This window comes from Eptatretus burgeri, chromosome 11 (assembly GCF_056783735.1).
Source record: "Eptatretus burgeri isolate ZD-2024b chromosome 11, Ebu_testis_v1, whole genome shotgun sequence".
NCBI classification, from domain to species: Eukaryota; Metazoa; Chordata; class Myxini; order Myxiniformes; family Myxinidae; genus Eptatretus; species Eptatretus burgeri.
The window spans coordinates 68,722,986-68,743,297 of NC_140971.1; the positions used below are offsets into that span (position 1 = coordinate 68,722,986).

Consider the following 20,312-nt stretch of genomic DNA (forward strand, 5'->3'; position numbering starts at 1 on the left):
TTGGTGTGGGACAATTTTGTATCAATAGAAAGGTAGTAAAATTTGTGATATCATAGAAATATTTATTTGTTTGTGTCAGGTAAAATGAGCATGAATATACGTTATTATTTCAGATATCTGAGTTGTCAAAAGGAAAGGCAAGGTACTCCTCTTCATCACTTCTTGGGACAAACATAACGCTATTAAATTTGACAGATGACTGTATTTTGAAAATCTGCATGTGATAATCTTTCATTTGATATATAATTTGTTAATATTAATGCTTATTGGGCAACTGCAGAGATCTTATCAGTCAGGGGATTTTTTATGTGCAAAACTGAGGAAAAGTTGACATTTTGAGGGTACCGTCAGATATGGTTGGAAAATGGACAGTGAGTCCCAGTTTATTCACTGTTACCAGTTGAATTCATGCTCAGGGTACCCTAAGGCTTCAGAAAAACATTGGGTCAAAGGGTTGTGGGGGGGAGGGGTGCACGTTGGCCATATATATACCTTTTTCTTTTTTTTTTTATATTTTTTTTACCTTCAAAAATCTTCTTTGAAATGGCTGAACCAGTTATCACTGCCAGCATTTATAAAGTGCCAGTTCTAATAATGTCATTAATTATGAAACACACCAGTAGACAAATACCACAAAAAATACACCACATAAAAGTACACAAACACCACACAAAACAAGTCCTGGCGAGGGTCTGCAATCTCCGATTGCTCTTTTTCTTGTTAAAAAGATTGCTTTACACAGGTTTATTACAACACTTCCAAGTTCGGGCCTCAAGCGAGTATGTTACTTCCACTTGGGATTTTCCAGGAGAAATCGAATAATATGTTTTGTGAAGATCGTATTTTGAGATTGCTGTGTGATTTGTTGTCAACAACACAAATTTAATTACTATGATGTTTGCATGTGTGCCTGTTATTAAAAAGATTGCTTTACACAGGTTTATTACAACATCTCCGTGTTCAGGCCTCGAGCGAGTATGTTACTTATACTGGGTGGGATTTTCCCAGGAGCGATCGAGTCATATGTATTGTGAAGATCGTATGTTGAAATTGTAGCGATTTGCTGTCAACAACACAAATTTCAATATTATAATGTTTACACATGCACCTGGTATTAAAAAAAGATTGCTCTACACAGGTTTATCATAACACTTCCGTGGTCAGGCCTCGAGTGAGTATGTATTGAATTTCCTCGGGCAGTGCTGGGTACTTCTGCTAGTCTACAATAATTGTGAAACCAACACATTAGCTCTTCAATAATGCTGATTGACTGCATGGAAAGAAAACATTCGGCGAATATTTTGATGACAGTTGCAGATGCCGTGCGTTTGTGTATATACATGTATATAATTATATTAAATACATGTATATCTGATTATAATCAGACGGCCCATTGCAGTTATCGTCTGCAAACTTACTTTATTTAACCTAGCTACTCAGCAACCCCTTCTTCATTCCCCCCTACCCCTTCCCACATTTCCCTCAAAGCCTTCATCCACTCCCAATTATGTTCCTTTTCCCATTGCCTTCTTTACAACTGCACATTCTTCCACTTGACCCAATTACTCACTTCCCTCAATACCTTCATCACCTGGACAGATAGATTTCAGCAATTACTCCTCAGGCTCAAACACAGCAACATGTACAAGCTTCAAGAGGTCCGTGTTGGGTGTTAATTTTTATTATTAAGGAGTTGTGAACTGTGACAAAATGCAATTTGCTAAAGGTGGCTATTCATCTTGTTTTATGGAGAACAGTCCAGTTTTGTGCTATTCTCTCCTCTATTGACATGAAACCGGACACCTTTATGCGTTCTATTTTCCTCTTGAGCCACCCAACCTTTCGACCCACAATTTAACTTTTGATTGTTTGTCTTCATTGTTTAATATATTTGTCGTTTAATTAATCAGTTTGTATTGGTCCAGCAAATCCCCAAAAAGATCCTATTTGTCACGTTCCCGAATGAAGTTTTTACATTATGGCTGTTGCTTGATGCTGTTAAACATCTGTCTTGCCAAAAATACAAAAATGAAAGATGTTCTTCAACTCAGAATGGTCGAAACATAATCATCTCCAACATATTGTTGTGGGACGGGGGTCGGTGGCGAGAACGACCGCGAGGTGGGGAAGTTTACACCGTCTCCCACCGGTCGCCCCGGAATTATAGGCCGTCGCTCCGGATAACTCTGAAGCCGGCGGGTCGATTAAATCGACCGTGAAACGCCAATATCTTGACTGTGTGGCATAGGGTTCATTGTCTAGATCCCAATATACCTAAATAACCACGCAGTCTTGGCTACCGGAGATTCACGCCCTCGGCACGTCTTTCTCGAACCGGGTCACTACCAGCTACAGTAGAGTATCAACTACCGACTACCAACTCCGGGTCGGTTGCAGCCGAGCCGAAACTGCCAAAGCCATGCCAGCTCGGATTAACGGATTATCGGGGATGAAACCCCGTCTGAACTCAGACCCGGACCATGCTGGATCAAATAAAGAAAGGACGGAAACGAGCTGGGAACATTTCTAATAATTTATTTACAATATATAAGACAAGGAGGCAAGACTTGAAGCGAATATGCAAAGCAGGAATTTACAATGATTCAAAGCACTTACTCAATTCTACTTATAGACGGGCCCACACGCAGTCTCACACACACACAAAAAGAAAAGAAACCCCGGAGTTTTCATTGGACCCTCCAGCCGATGAGAGAGACGAGCTGGGGGTCAGAGTTCGGATGGGCACTTGTGGGTCGTTGAAGGTCCCAGTCGCACGTGTGGGACTCGTGGATCATGGCGGCAGCCGCGTGGAGCAATCGGAGCTCCGGGGCGGAGATCAGGGTCGCGGATGGGACCCACCAAGGCTCCACGAACAGGCTGGTTCACTCACTCTCCAGCCCAACCACCGTCAACCAACTTGTAACCACTCAAGTCCTCCAGATCTCCGAGCGCCAATGCCAACAACAACCGAATCTCCTCGGGGATATATCTCCTCCCACACGGGGAGGGGCCTTGGCGAGAATCATCTTGCTGTCCGTCCCTCATTGGCCTACGGCCTCGCCAAACCGGGGCCCCTGTTCGGAGACCCCATATTCTCCACGTGGCTTCACTCGCGAAGAGTAACAGGGTCAACGCTGAAAAAGCCATACAAGAACTACGAGCCGAGGACTGGAACCGCGAGCCCCCCTCCCCCCCTCTCGGCAAGTCAAGGTACGAGCAGCCAACGGGTGGTGATGGTGCGTGATGGGCAGGTTGGGTCATGCAGATGGGATGGTTGTTGGTTGTTCGTTGGAGGGTTCATTGGATGTAAAACCTAACTAAAGATGTCACAACGCACACATTTAATCCTCCCGCTAAACAAAAGGACGGGGTCCTGACTACACACATACTTACCGGCATAACTAACTTTGGGACCTGAATGTTGAGTGTGCATGGTTTCCAGATTCGTAGAAATATTCTCAATAGCATGCAGCAATGCTCACACAGAACGGGTGTTTTTCAATGATGACCACCACTTGGAGAAATGAGAGGAACAGACAAGAAGTGGACAGTGTGGAAGCAGAGCTTCAGATCTACATTAACTTATCAGAAGAATGCAAAGATGGCACACACCAATTATTCTTAGTACTACTCTACAAGTCCCAATCTTCATCCACATAGCAAATTCATTGACCTTCCACATTGTTGAGGCTCTTACCTGGACGTGGAAGAAGTTTTGACACGTTCCTTGTGCAGCTCTTTATGAAACCTCTCCGCAAGCGCCTGGGCAAGCTGAAGGCCTGGCACGAGGTTAGCCTTCGCTCCCTCTGCAATTGGTGTGTGGTGAGCCACAGCTAGTTGCGGGGTTGACCAAGACTCAGTTTCCACAACAGCGTTGTGTGGGGTGCACTTTGAATGAGGTACACTGGTGGGCAATTCATTTTGCATGGAGTTGTCTGAGACTGCTGCAATTTTAAAACAAAGGACATTAATAGGGTAAAAGAGTTGTGCTTCGAAAACAAACATCTGCAGATCAATTTTAAAATGAAATCAGAGATGCACCTTCCTCGGCCAATGCATCAGAGATAGAGGGAGCACGCCAATGGACCAGACTGGGTTTGTGCCGACACCTCAAGTTGTCTTCTTCTTCTGATTGGGAGCTCCGCTCAGAGATGGTGGATAAACGATGTCGGCGAATACTTGAAACGGATCTTTGTGCCAAGTCTTGGGTCTGAACCATACCTTCTGCTTCATAGCCAGAGTCCGACTGTGGGAAAAGACCGTATCAAGCTCCTCCATCCAAAACCAATGAAAAAAGTTTGTGTACTTGGGAGAAATACCATTTTCCATTGTTTAGTTTTGATATGTACAATGCCTTCAGAAAAAGTATTCATCCCCCCCCCTTGACTGTTGTCACATTTTGTCGTGTTACAGTCTGAATCTAAAATGGATTAAATTTAAATATTTTGTCACTGATATACAAAAAATACCCCATAATGACAAAGTGAAAACATGTTTTTAGAATTTTTTACAAATTAATTAAAAATGAAAAGCTGAAATGGAGGCACTGCAGCTTTATACAATCACTTTCTACAAACTTCACAATAAAACATAACTCTTGATACACAAACTACTCACCTCTGATAAACTTCCATCCGATGTCAGGCTTTCGAACACACAACCCGGACTATCCTCAATGTTTTCTGTTCCCTTATCCCAAGGGCTGCAACTTCCAACAACGACACCCAGATCCTGCTGGAAGCCCTGCACCATTCCTGAGGATGGGGTGGTGGTGGTTGATGTCGGTGTAGCGGATGCTGACCACTTCACGATGGGTATTTCAGGTCCCTCTCTCAGCCACCTGTCGAGTCGGGATGGGGTCTCCTCATGACGACCTTCATTTAAAGATGTTACTCCCGAATCCTCTTCCACCACTATGGAAGATTGCTGCAAGGTTACAATTCCAGATTCAAAACCTGATTTATGGAATACTGCGTCCGGACCATAAAAATGCTCAAGTTCATCGCTCTTTTTTCCCAGCAGGTCTTCCAAGGTTGAAGTCCGTCCCTGAGCATAAAGTCTCCGACGTGCCTCCAAAGTTTTTTCCAATGAACGACCAGTGCGCTTCCCACTGCTCGTCATCTCTGGAGCAAATAACAGATCCATTTCACCATCTGAACAGGATGATTGGTTGAAAATCAAACTTCTTCGCCATTGTGCTCGTTCCAGAGAATCGGTGCCCGCTTTGGAGCAGCAGCTGGACCCATGTGTCAAATTTGTCATCGGAAGTGGTCTTAAGAACACAGGGTCCTCAACGAGTCCTGCTCTGAAGCTTCCTTTCGCTTGACCACTTTTATTAACCAACACATCACTGTGCGACAAACTCGGGATCAATTCACAGTCGTCATTCATGGTTTCGAAGGCAGAATCGTCCTGACTGCACGATGGGCTTTCCTTGGTCTCAGCAGCAAAACTGTCGTGAGGCTTTGGTGTGGCCATATCCTTTATCATCCTTCCGGAAATCTCACCTTGAAGCTGAACATTCAGAGTAGACAGACTGTCATCATGGTACTTCTCCATGGCAGGTGGAGACAGTGGCTGGAGGTTTGGCAGAGGACAATAAGTGGAAAAGGATTTCTTCTTTACCATACTCAACCTTGAAAGAAACAAAGCAAACAAAAACAAAGATGGCATTTAATAAACAAACATTAAAAATTTTTTAACCTAGTACTTATTCCCTAACACTGCATTCGGTCGCAACAGTTAAAGCATGCAAGGTTTGGATAAAAACAATTATTTGAGGGCAGCTTGATAATTAATTTACTCCAATAGCTTGCTCTTAGCTGCATCTCCAACACATTCATGCCCTCGAGCATTATTACCGTTTTAGGACAACTACCAAACACTGATTAATTTCCCAACTTACATGATGTCTATGGCTTATTATGACTTGCAATACCAGCTTCTACCAGGTGGCACTATACAATACACATTTAAAAAGATGATTTGGGTCCTCCCTCCACCCTGAATACTTAACCCCCTAAACCACCCCCGTGCACCTCGTGAGTGCAACCACCACTTTTTAAATCATTCAATCCAGCAGTTCACTTCTCAAAATGTTCCCACTTTGGGAGTAACAAAAAACAAACCCAAAAAACAAACATTTTAAACCACTTAATATACGCTTTATGCCTGATGTTGGCTTCATGGTTTGGGTGGGGGGCTGGGGATCCCAGGGTCCCGAGTTCAAATCCCGCTCAGCTGTTGAATTAATACCAGGTGGGGTTAACTCGGCCTGTCATCCTTCCGACGTTGGCAAAATGAGTGCCAGCATGCTAATATAGTGTCGGAGTGGCGACCCATCCAGGATTGTGCCCAATAGCCAAGGAGACTGCTTGAGCAGCACCAATGTTCTGCACAGAGTATGGTCCCAATGGATGGCTTAATGGTGAAGGTGGTGCGCTTGGCATCCTAGGATCCCGAGTTCAAATTCCCGGTGGCTGTTGAATTAATACCAGGTGGGGTTGTCGAGTTAATACCAGTAATACCAGCTTGCTGGTATCCTGTGTCGGAGTGGTGACCCGTCCAGGATTGTACCAAATAGCCAAGGAGACTGCTCGGGCAGCACCAACGCTCTGCACAGAGTATGGTCCCAATGGATGGAATATACATTTTTGGTGTATACATCCTCTGTATCGAGTGCAGCCTGTGGCTGCATAGAAAACCTATAGACCAAGGTGAACAACGAATAGCCAAGATCTTGTAAAAAAAAAGCCAAGGAGTTGTCACACTGGTAACCACAAGGCCAACACCAGGCGTGAGGTGTGTACATTAAAGACAAACAAAAACAAACATTTCTCCAGTTATAATATAGTACGAGTATGATTAACACTGGAAATACAACTGAACCAATGGGGGAGGGGGGAGGGGTGGTGGGAGGGGTGGTGGGAGCGCTGGCTCTGCACTGCACAGTTAACAACACGAAGCACCAGGAGCGTTACATACCCTGTACAAGTCATTATGACTTTGGGTAGTCCAGCATAAAGTCACAGACGCTGATTACTCGGAATCCACCGACATCTCCTTTATCTCAAACTTCAAAGCAGACCGGGTCTGTCTGAGTACATGATCTCCATTAACGCGCAGGCACTGAATGTCACCCGATCCACCCAGACCGTCGTGTCCTTGGGACCCTCGTCACACATGACCACCCATTCCGAGACCGGGAGATCCCTCCCTCCCCCTCCGAGGGATTCCCGCCCGCACTCCCGCCTTCCTTTTACCGCCATCGACTTCGAAATCCGCGCCATTTCGCAGGCGCGGAGACCCCTCGAACCATTATTACCACCACCAAACTTTACTCCATTTTCCAAACGTATGGTCTGATAAATAAAGATACCTGTACGGGGACCTTTATCACCTGATGTACAACCTTTTAACCAGTACAGTTGTCCATCTAATGCTCCTCTGTCCGTCCGCTTCGTACACACAGACACTCGACGTACGTATTCAAAATCATCCCGCTGATCCAAACTACTTTTAACCTGAAACACTCGTGTTGGTACTTCAGCTTCCAAACAGGTACAAAACATAACACTATGTAAAGGTACACAACATAATACTATGTAAAGGTACATAAAATACTATCTAAAGGTACAAAAACATAATACTATGTAAAGGTACATAAAATACTATGTAAAGGTACAAAAAATACTATGTAAAGGTACACAACATAATACTATGTAAAGGTACAAAAAATACTATGTAAAGGTACAAAAAATAATACTATGTAAAGGTACAAAAAATAATACTATGTAAAGGTACAAAACATAATACTATGTAAAGGTACAAAAACATAATACTATGTAAAGGTACAAAAAACATAATACTATGTAAAGGTACAAAAACATAATACTATGTAAAGGTACAAAAACATAATACTATGTAAAGGTACAAAAACATAATACTATGTAAAGGTACAAAAAACATAATACTATGTAAAGGTACAAAAACATAATACTATGTAAAGGTACAAAACATAATACTATGTAAAGGTACAAAACATAATACTATGTAAAGGTACAAAACATAATACTATGTAAAGGTACAAAACATAATACTATGTAAAGGTACAAAACATAATACTATGTAAAGGTACAAAACGTGAGTCTGCAGGAAATAAAGAATAAAGAGCAGGTACTCCCCCCGCCTGCCCGTCCTTAAAATAATAATAATAATAATAATCTACCACAGGCACATATTAATATTATAACATACTGTAGGCATCACCATGGCAACGGAGAGCAAATATGTAAAAGATTGCTAATCATGTTTTCGCAGCTCAGGTACAAAGTCAGCGATATAAATAATAATTACTGGTAATTAAAGTTTCCCGACAAGACCGCAAGCTCAGGATGAAGCCCCAAAAGACGAATCGAGCACAGGCCGCACAACATCATCATAATCATGCGGAGTTTCCCAGAAGCCTCATCCCGCCAAAGTACCACAGTGCAAAACACCGTCTCAAATCACGTCATGGAGGCGAATCTTACCGGATGAAAAGAACCAAAAACTCAAATCGACTGTGCAAAGGGTGTTTATATCATCTGTGAAGCGAACCGCATCGTTTGTTTTCCCTTTTGCCGCCAGTTTTAATTCCAGGTTGCACGTCTCCAAGCAGAGCTCGAACCTCCCAGCTCACCACACGATTTGAATTTCGTGCCCAAACAATACGATTGGTTGCAGCAATATAGACCAATAGGAAACTGCCTTCTGAAAAGCATCGTCCAATGGGAAGTAGCCTCCTACGTCGGAAGCTGCCGTTCTTCCTGCCAATGGGAACAGTTCTCCTGCCGCCTGAATGGAAGTGCGAAATAACCGTACGGATTGAGATTTATGGGAAACTTCAATTCAAACATTTTAATTTGAGAAACCCGAACGTGCGCATCGATCAACAAAGTACATAACAAAAGGCACGACGGGGCTTAATGCAGTTACTGTGACATATACAGGTAAACGTTGTCAACATAACGACGTCAGTGTGGAACTTGTATGCATACTACATAGATGTTGGACGGCCCGGTGACGTGTAGAACTTGTAAAATAGATGTTAGACGGCCCGGTGACGTGTAGAACTTGTATATATAGATGTTAGACCGGCCCAGTTCTGTGTAGAACTTGTATATCAAGATGTTAGACCAGCTCAGTTCTGTGTAGAACTTGTATATAAAGATGTTAGACCAGCCCAGTTCTGTGTAGAAGTTGTATATATAGATGTTAGAGCAGCCCAGTTCTGTGTAGAAGTTGTATATATAGATGTTAGACTGGCCCAGTTCTGTGTAGAAGTTGTATATATAGATGTTAGACTGGCCCAGTTCTGTGTAGAACTTGTGTATATAGATGTTAGACCGGCCCAGTTCTGTGTAGAACTTGTATATAAATATGTTAGACCAGCCCAGTTCTGTGTAGAACTTGTATATAAAGATGTTAGAGCAGCCCAGTTCTGTGTAGAAGTTGTATATATAGATGTTAGACTGGCCCAGTTCTGTGTAGAAGTTGTATATATAGATGTTAGACTGGCCCAGTTCTGTGTAGAACTTGTGTATATAGATGTTAGACCGGCCCAGTTCTGTGTAGAACTTGTATATAAAGATGTTAGAGCAGCCCAGTTCTGTGTAGAAGTTGTATATATAGATGTTAGACTGGCCCAGTTCTGTGTAGAACTTGTGTATATAGATGTTAGACCGGCCCAGTTCTGTGTAGAACTTGTATATAAATATGTTAGACCGGCCCAGTTATGTGTAGAACTTGTATATGAAGATGTTGGACTGGCCCAGTTTTGTGTAGAACTTGTGTATATAGATGTTAGACCGGCCCAGTTCTGTGTAGAACTTGTATATAAATATGTTAGACCGGCCCAGTTATGTGTAGAACTTGTATATGAAGATGTTGGACTGGCCCAGTTTTGTGTAGAACTTGTGTATATAGATGTTAGACCGGCCCAGTTCTGTGTAGAACTTGTATATAAATATGTTAGACCAGCCCAGTTCTGTGTAGAAGTTGTATATATATAGATGTTAGACTGGCCCAGTTCTGTGTAGAACTTGTATATAAATATGTTAGACCGGCCCAGTTATGTGTAGGACTTGAATATATATATATATATATGTATGTTCAACCTGCCCAGTTCTGTGTAGAACTTGTATATAAAGATGTTAGACCGGCCCAGTTCTGTGTAGAACTTGTGTATATAGACGTTAGACCGGCCCAGTTCTGTGTAGAACTTGTATATAAATATGTTAGACCGGCCCAGTTATGTGTAGGACTTGGATACAAAGATGTTAGACGGCCCAGTTCTGTGTAGAACTTGTATATCAAGATGTTAGACCGGCTCAGTTCTGTGTAGAACTTGTATATAAAGATGTTAGACCAGCCCAGTTCTGTGTAGAACTTGCATATAAATATGTGAGACCGGCCCAGTTCTGTGTAGAACTTGTATATAAACATGTTAGACCGGCCCAATTATGTGTAGAACTTGTATATATAGATGTTAGACCGGCCCAGTTATGTGTCGAACTTGTATACATAGATGTTGGACCAGCCCAGTTCTGTGTAGAACTTGTATATATAGATGTTAGACCGGCCCAGTTCTGTGTAGGACTTGTATACAAAGATGTTAGACGGCCCAGTTCTGTGTAGAACTTGTATATTAGATGTTAGACCGGCCCAATTATGTGTAGAACTTGTATACATAGATGTGAGACCGGCCCAGTTGTGTGTAGAACTTGTATACAAAGATGTTAGACGCCCCAGGTCTGTGTAGAACTTGCATATAAATATGTGAGACCGGCCCAGTTGTGTGTAGAACTTGTATATAAAGATGTTAGACCGGCCCAATTATGTGTAGAACTTGTATATATAGATGTTAGACCGGCCCAGTTATGTGTCGAACTTGTATACATAGATGTTGGACTGGCCCAGTTCTGTGTAGAACTTGTATATATAGATGTTAGACCGGCCCAGTTCTGTGTAGAACTTGTATATATAGATGTTAGACCGGCCCAGTTCTGTGTAGAACTTGTATATAAAGATGTTAGACCAGATCAGTTCTGTGTAGAACTTGTATATAAAGATATTAGACCAGCCCAGTTCTGTGTAGAACTTGTATATCAAGATGTTAGACCGGCTCAGTTCTGTGTAGAACTTGCATATAAAGATGTTAGACCAGCCCAGTTCTGTGTAGAACTTGTATATAAATATGTTAGACCGGCCCAGTTCTGTGTAGAACTTGTATATAAAGATGTTAGACGGCCCAGTTCTGTGTAGAACTTGTACATATAGATGTTAGACCGGCCCAGTTATGTGTAGAACTTGATAATAAATATGTTAGACCGGCCGAGTTATGTGTAGAACTTGTATATAAAGATGTTAGACCGGCCCAGTTATGTGTAGAACTTGTGTATATGTATATGTGTATATATATATATATATATATATATATATATATATATATATATATATATATATATATATATATATATATATATGTTAGATCAGCCCATTTCTGTGTGGAACTTGCATTTAAAGATGTTAGACCGACCCAGTTCTTTGTAGAACTTGTATATATAGATGTTAGACCGGCCCAGTTCTCTGTAGAACTTGTATATAAAGATGTTAGACCAGATCAGTTCTGTGTAGAACTTGTATATAAAGATGTTAGACCAGCCCAGTTCTGTGTAGAACTTGTATATCAAGATGTTAGACCAGCTCAGTTCTGTGTAGAACTTGTATATAAAGATGTTAGACCAGTCCAGTTCTGTGTAGAACTTGTATATATAGATGTTAGACCAGCTCAGTTCTGTGTAGAACTTGTATATAAAGATGTTAGACCAGATCAGTTCTGTGTAGAACTTGTATATAAAGATGTTAGACCAGCCCAGTTCTGTGTAGAACTTGTATATCAAGATGTTAGACCAGCTCAGTTCTGTGTAGAACTTGTATATAAAGATGTTAGACCAGTCCAGTTCTGTGTAGAACTTGTATATATAGATGTTAGACCAGATCAGTTCTGTATAGAACTTGTATATAAAGATGTTAGACCAGCCCAGTTCTGTGTAGAACTTGTATATCAAGATGTTAGACCGACCCAGTTCTTTGTAGAACTTGTATATATAGATGTTAGACCGGCCCAGTTCTCTGTAGAACTTGTATATAAAGATGTTAGACCAGATCAGTTCTGTGTAGAACTTGTATATAAAGATGTTAGACCAGATCAGTTATGTGTAGAACTTGTATATGAAGATGTTGGACTGGCCCAGTTTTGTGTAGAACTTGTATATAAAGATGTTAGACCAGATCAGTTCTGTGTAGAACTTGTATATAAAGATGTTAGACCAGCCCAGTTCTGTGTAGAACTTGTATATCAAGATGTTAGACCAGCTCAGTTCTGTGTAGAACTTGTATATAAAGATGTTAGACCAGTCCAGTTCTGTGTAGAACTTGTATATATAGATGTTAGACCAGCTCAGTTCTGTGTAGAACTTGTATATAAAAATGTTAGACCAGCTCAGTTCTGTGTAGGACTTGTATATAAAGATGTTAGACCGGCCCAGTACTGTGTGGAAACATACGTGACAAGTTGGAGGTAACAAAAAAACAGGTTGGGAGGAATCAAAACCGGGTTATTTATTAATTTCTTCGACGTGATCAGAAGTGATTGTGCATGTGGAAATCCTGGAGGATGGTATTGTGACTTTCAGTGAGAAAGTACGTGACGTCACACAGCCAATTGACTCCCTTCATGTGCAGCCTTTTTGGCTGCTGGTTGCATCATTGGTTTGGGCACAGCTATGCCACTGATACAGTGCCCCTATTACCAGTACACTGGTGCTCATTTCATCGACCTCAGAAAGATGGCAGGCTGAATCAACCATCTGGTGTTAATTCAGCAGCCAACAGGGCTCAAACTCAGGACCCAAGGATCCCAAGCCACCACCCTAACCACTAAGCCAACACCAGGCTTAGCCAATTGACTGGAGGGATACATTGCATATCAGCTGCAGGTCCTGTGTGTTCCATGACCAATTAGCTTGCAGAACACTTGCCAAGTGGCTTAAGCACTCAAGCAAGCACTCCAACAAAACGCTGGCTGCTTGGTAACTGAACACACGCCTCCAGTGATTTGTTCCATTATCATTAAGCTTGCTATCGCTTGCCAAGCCAGATGTTCCTTATCAACAGTGTCAAATGGAATTCTTGCTTGAGTGCTTAAGCCACTTGGCAAGCGCTCAACATGAAACTTGGTAACAAAACACATCCCAGGTCTATCTATCAGTCTGTGCCTCAATCCTTGCGCGTGGAATGGAAGCGAAACGTTGCTTTTAAAATTGATTGGACTTTCCATCCAATACAGGTTTAATGATACTAAAACGGGTCAAACCCATGAAATGTGGGTCACTTGCCATCTATGGTAGAACTTGTACACGGATAGCTACACCGGCCCAGTACAGTGTAGAACATGTCTACAAACATGTTACACTGTCCCAGTACTGTATAGCTGTGCTCTCAAAGAAAGGGAGACATGGTGTAATGCACATATACACATCACAGGATGTGATATGACACGGATGAGGAGTCTGGTGAGCTGAGCCAGAGGGATTGACGTGGAGTCATTTGCTCTCGATCAGAGCCTCATACCCAAGTTATGATCTGTTTGCTTTATACTGTAATAAAACAGTTAACCCTTCGCTGTTGTTGAATCCTTTTAAAACACCCAACACGACATGGTGTCAGAAGTGGGATAAACTTCCTTAGCTGGTTTACCATCCCTAGGAAACTCCTCAGTTGACCATTTGTTGGCTCTTCCATGTCCTGAACTGCTCTTATTTTATCTAGGTCTGGTTTCATTCCATCTGCCGAAATGATGTACTCCAGGAATTTCACTATAAGATTTGCAAATTCACATTTGTCAGTGTTGAGTGTGATCCCTGCCTTTTGAATTCTCTCTAACACTGTGTGCATTCTAATGTCATGCTCTTCCTGTGTCATTCCCCAGATGAGAACATCATCCATGTGACATGCTACACCCGTATGACCATCTGTGACTTTAGTCACCATTCTGTTTTGGAAGTGTTCTGTGGCTGAGGTAATTCCAAATGGCAAGTGATTAAAGTAGTATCTACCAAAGGGACTAATTAAGGTAGTATACTTCACTGACTTCTTATTGAGTGGTATGTGTCAGAATCCAATGTTATCAGATAGCTTGCTGAAAAACAGCGCTCCTGCTAGCATGTCGAGGGGTTGATCTACTGAAGGTAGAATGTACTTCTCCCTGTGTTATGCCTCGTTCAATTTTGTCAGAATCACACCGATATGGGCTGATTTGTCTTTCTTGGACACGACAACCATACCTGCACCAGTCTGTGGGCTCCTCTACTATGCTGATGACCCCTATGCAATGGCGGATCCAGGGTGGGAGGTTCACCGGGTACACGTGAACCCCTCTCCTTTCCATCCTTACAATTATGTCACATGATTGTCGTGCGAGATATCACTGGACAATCGACAATCACACGTCTTTTGCTTTCACTCGGCAATTATTCCGAGCCACGATAGTTTTCTGTATTCATCCCAGCGACTTAGTGGTTAGTTATGTCTCCGAAGAGAAAGGCAACTTTTTCGGGATCATGTCTTACAGCAAAGGGCAGTACAATCCTGAACTATTTCACCAGGTAATTCAAAGTTTCAGTGGCTACATCGTCCATTATTATTATTATTAATGATCTGATGATCCCCAATGATGAGTTAAGGTTTCATGCTCGGGGTCATTTCGCCGCATTTTGTGCTTGTCCGTTCGATATTTTCATTGATTTGTATTGGAAACATTTTGTGTATTTACATTGTTGTTGTAAAGATCCGTCACAAAGATTCCAAAATCTTCAGCTTTTCTTTCGAATCAGTTAGTGACAGGTCTGAGGCATTTTCATCAAGCAGCTCGATATTCCCAAATTTTCCTGTGAAGAAAGTAAATTTATGGTCGGACACTGCTAGCTCTGGATAAATTAACCGGTTTTTCCTCGATGATTACATTGACTTGAAAAAGGCTTGGTGGTATATTTCACAATATGAGAACATCTTAACCTTAAGTGAACCCCCCGAAAAAAATTCTGGATCCACCCCTGCTATGCACTTCATTTGCTTTATTTCCTCCTTCACTTTTCCCATCAAAGAGAGTAGGGTACTCGTCTCGTTGTTGTCAGTGAGAAGGGCGGCGCATCTGGCTTCAGTTTAATTGTATATGGTTGCTGAACCATCCCAAGACTGCTGCATATCTTTGGGTAAGTCTCCTTTAGCATTTCAGCATGAATGTTATCTAGTCTGCACACTAAATCTAGTTTGGCTCTCGCTGGCCTGTTTAACAGAGATGTATGTAGATTTCTGACAACATAGATATCCTCTTTTGCAGTCTTCTGCCCATTGTGCAGTCTCGCTGGCTATCCCTATCACAAAGAGACGAACTCACCCTGGTCGAAACAGTGGTTTCTGAGCTTTGGCCAGGCAGCCCTTGATACCTCCCTTGTACTTGTTACACTCCTCTGTAATGCCTGTGTGCACATTCTCTGGGATTACCATTACGTCGGCTCCTGTGTCGATTTTGAACTTCATTTTATTATTTCTTATGTGAATTTAAACCGACCATGGGTCTTCTTCCACTTCTACTCTACCTAGGAAAAGGCGACTCTCCTCCGTTACATCGTGGACTGCTTTTGCCAATTTGCAAACTTTGCTAAAGTGTCTCCTTTTCTCGCACATGTGGCATGCTACTCCTTTAGCTGGGCACCGCCATCCCATATGTGTTGACCATTTTCCTCACGTGAGGCACATTCTCTGATCTGGCTTGCTCTGCTCTGCAGGTATGGCCTGCGCACGTGGTTTTGCCTTGTATAACTGCTTGTGCTTGTTGGCCATTGCAGTGTCTATCACAATGTTCGCATTTCCCCTTCTTTCTGTCTGCTGCCACTTAATTTCCTCCGACTGCCTCGCTATACTTATGGCTTTAGCAAGGGTTAGATGCTTGTTCAACTGTATTCTTTTCGACAGTGCAGTGTCTCTCAGACCAACTACTAAAGTGGACTTTGCACTGTCCCTGATCAGCTAATTGCAGTTTTCAGCGAGCACATATAGGGATGTGACAAATGAGTCTACGGTCTCAGTGACCTATTGCAGTCCCTGATTAAATCTGGCCCTCTCATAAATGACGTTTTTCTTTCGCACGAAAAACTTGTCAAAGCTCTCTTTCACGACGCTATACTGCGGCATTCATTCTCATCCAAGTTCAGTCCTCTAAGCACGTCATCTGCTTCATCCTCCGTAGACCAACGTGTTCACCTGGTTTTCCGGAGACGAAGTAAGCTGATTGCTGGCCAGTGGAAATCTCTCGAACCTTCGGAACCATTTATCCCACATTTATCCGAATAGGACAAACCACTAAGAGACCTGCTGGTGAAGAGAAACCACTTGTACTGGGGAAGTGAACAACAAAAAGCATTTGACATGTTAAAACAAGATCTCTCCTCCACATCAAGTGCCCGCACTGAACAATCCAAATTGAGAGCTGAAAATCTCGGCAGATGAATCACCTTTTGGACTGAGGGCAGTCCTCCTGCAGAAAGAAGGCAACTTTGGACACCTATGGCATGTGCATCAAGGTCACTGATGTGGATGAAGCAACATTATGCTCAAGTAGAAAAAGAAGCATTTAACCTAACGTTGGGATGTGAGAGGTTCAGAGATTTTGTCATCGGCAAGTACTTTCTGCTGGAAACAAATTACAAACCACTTGTGAGTCTGTTCGGAGCTCAAGCTCTAGACACACTTCCACCAAGGATCCAGAGATTTCGCATGAGACTGTTGAGGTACATACACCATCTCACATGTACCGGAGAAAAGCTTGATGACAGCAGACACAGTCTGGACTGAGAGAGCAGTCTTAACAGTGCACAACAGACTTCTGCTAAAAGGAACAAAGTTAGTAATTCCCCCTGTAATGAAGAACAGTGTCTTTAACAACCTACACAAGGGACATTAGGGAGTAGCCAAGTGCAGGGAATGTGATGGACAAGCAGTGTGGTGGTCAGGCTTAAGCTGTCAGTTGAATGAACTAGTTCTGAATTGCAGAAGATGCATTAAAGAAAGAAGCAACTACTTTGAGCAGTTAATGCTGACCAAGCTACCTGATAGACCTTTGCAGAGGTTAGGGCCAATATCTGGTGTTGGCTTAGTGGTTAGCATTTTGGCTTGGGATCCGAGGGTCCTGAGTTCAAGCCCCGTTGGCTGCTGAATTAACACCAGGGGGTTGATTCAGCCTGTCATCCTTTCGAGGTCGGTGAAATGAGTACAAGTGTAGCAGCCAAAAGGCTGCACATGAAGGGAGGGGGTATTGATTGATTAATTTAAAATCTAGTATTGGTGTGGTGCAGGCATGATGGGCCGAATGGCCTCCTCATGTGCATAAAAATTCCTTGTAATTCCTTGTATGGGCAGACATGTTCACACTGAACAACAGAAACTACTCACTCAAAGTATATTATTTCTCACAATATGTGGAGATAGCGCAGCTCACACCCAGAAGGTCTGCGGACGTTGTTGTCCATCTGAAATCAATTGTCACCTGACATGGCATTCTGGAAACACTCGTTACAGATAATGGTGCACAGTTTTCAGGGAGAGACTTTGCAGACTTTGCAGTGGGCTCTGGGTTCAGCCATGTGACCAGCAGTCCCAAGCAGCGTCAGAGAAAAGGGGAGGCTGAGCAAGCTATTGTGCTTTGATAGGAGACACCGGGTAAGAAACCTGGGCAAACTCTTACCAGGGAGGAAAGTGTGCATCACAGACGCAAAAGTTCAAGGAACTGTGGTGTCTGCACATCCAACTCCTCATTCCTACCTGATCGATGTGGCACACAGGACAGTCAGGAGGAACTAGCATAACCTGCTGCCCATGCAGGTGATGGAGAGTGACACTGGAGGATCCAGAGCATCGGACGAGCCATTGGAGGCTGCACCGGATTCACTGACACTGACTTCATCAGCGCCTACTCCTGCAAGCAGATGGTTCACACCCACCACCATCATGGCAAGGTCTTGGAGAGAGATAATCAGGCCTCAGACTTGATCTGTGAGAGACTGATATTGATAGTTTCTCAGTTTTAGAAATTTACAGAACTTTAATGCAAAGCCTGAGTTGGCACAGGTCTTCCAGCGCAAGGGCAGAATAATCACTTAAGACCCAGAGAGGCAAAGGTAGTTCGCCCTTTGCTCTCAAAGAAAGGGAGATGTGGTATAATATAATAAGATAAAGGGAGAAAGGGAGATCACAAGATGTGACATGACATGAACCAGAGGGATGTGAGTGGAGTCGTTAGCTCTCGGTCAGAGCCTCATACCTAGGTTATGACTTGTACTGTATGCGTTATCTATGTATACTCATAGTGTGTGTGTGTGTGTGTGTGTGTGTGTGTGTGTGTGTGTGTGTGTGTGTGTGTGTGTGTGTGTGTGTGTGTGTGTGTGTGTGTGTGTGTGTGTGTGTGTGTGTGTGTGTGTGAAGCAGTTTGATGATTCTTGATGATACAGTGAAGCAGTTTGCTGAGTTAGCTTCAGCTTATGACCACCACCTCCTTGCCATGCGCAGGTAGATATAATTTGGCAGGCCTACTCCAGCCTCGTGAAACTTGTACAGCCTGCTGTCCAAGGCTGTCTGGATACGTCGCGCAGATGGATAGCTGAGAAACGGTCTTTCACGTTCATCATCTTGAACCACTCACTCATTATCTGGGTGAGGATGATTGTGCCTTCGCTGATGCCCAGTGAATCCTTGAACGTCTTTAAAGCAGTGACAATCTTGTCATTGAACACTTGGCATACCAATGGTACGCTCTGGCGTTGAAGGGGCTTGGGGAAAACAGCGGTGTGCGTCAGCTTGGTTAAGCGAATAGGAGTAGCCCGGTCGATCTCATAAACCTTCTGAATATCACTCCAGTAAGCTTTGTACTCGTTACCATCTACGACAAATGAGAGTGTCTTGCCATCAACAGTAATCCAGTTGTTGCGAACATTTTTGAAGATGTGCACGTAGTCGTACACTAAGAACATAGATTGCTCTTGAATTGACAGCACTTGGCAACTTCCTGGTCTTCCAAGTTTTGAATAAACACTGCGGTTGGTATTGCAATTGTCACATATCAAAGAAATCACAGTACCGCCAGCACCAGCTACAGCTGATGCAGCTTCGATAAGGAGTTCCTTCAGCTGATCGGCAGTTAGTTTTTTGCAGGGCAAAATGCGTAGAATATAGTGTGGATCACCGAAATGGCAGGAAACTTCAACAACCATAGCATGTGAAGCAAGCATTTCGTGTTCACCACCCGCTGCTGCATTTTGAGCATGTCCTACAACATGCCCTCCAGAAAATCGCAATGTCTCGACCAGCTTTACCTCGTCAAACAATAAATTAACCAAACGCTGCTGTGGTTTAAGCTGGTCGAACAAGGTTTTGAGGTTGGAGTCCTGCTGACGACTAGCAAGCATCTGTTGTACCTTTTTGTTGATGGTAGAATGAATAAGCCGGATCAACGAATCATTTTGTATGCACTGGGTGATATGTTGTGAAGCTGCGTTGCGAAAATCATAGTATCAGTATCAAATTGGCGACGATCAAGAGGTTTGAACATAAGATGCAGCTGCGACAGAAGGAAGGTGAAATGAGGAAGCTCGTGTGCCTCAGTCATCCAACAGAGCTGGCTTATTACAAGCTGAAGAATTTCCTTGCTTGTGCATTCATAGATGTTTACCTGGTCAGTTATGGGCATAGACTCCGATAGAGAAGGACTGGAACATCACGATCTCGGGGATTGTAACTTGAGTCTGAAGGACTAACTTGAGTCCGGGGCTAAAATGACTTCTAGAAGGGCGAGAGACACGATCTCGGGATCCATATAGGGGTTTTTGAGGACGGTGAGTTCAATGGAAGAGGTGGACGCTAAACAAGTAATTTTTTTTATGTGGCCTTATCTGGAATGTTTATTTCACTGGCGATTAAACTTTGTGATGTCTCCAGGGTTGTTCTGCATTAAGCAGTATCTCTTTTGTGGATAAAAAGTCATTATTTGAACGAATTCATTTTATTTCGTTAACTGCTGCGTGTGTGGGGAAGACCGGCTTTAAAGGTAAAGGGATCCTATTTAGCCATTCCTTCTCAACCATTGAATTGGAGTGCTTCCTTGAGTGCTTAAGCCACTTGCTGAGTGCCCGATAGTTGATAGTGGTACATCATTGCGC

General features: G+C 42.9%; 1 protein-coding gene across 2 annotated transcripts in view; it reads right to left on the reverse strand.

Moving 5' to 3' along the window:
- LOC147017298 (uncharacterized) overlaps nt 1–8,710 on the reverse strand; it is a 62,153-nt gene extending 53,443 nt beyond the window's left edge. Inside the window, exons 1-4 of one of the 2 annotated variants that reach the window (XM_085846781.1) lie at nt 8,532–8,710; nt 4,618–5,635; nt 4,042–4,246; nt 3,698–3,941 (exon numbers count right to left, since the gene is read on the reverse strand). In XM_085846781.1, the coding sequence (XP_085702907.1) occupies nt 3,698–3,941; nt 4,042–4,246; nt 4,618–5,628 (1,460 nt within the window). In that variant the 5' untranslated portion in view covers nt 5,629–5,635; nt 8,532–8,710. Of the gene's footprint in view, nt 1–3,697; nt 3,945–4,041; nt 4,247–4,617; nt 5,636–8,531 lie in introns of both variants that reach the window. The other variant, XM_085846780.1, reaches the window with a different exon arrangement.
- Between the last annotated feature and the right edge of the window lie 11,602 nt (nt 8,711–20,312).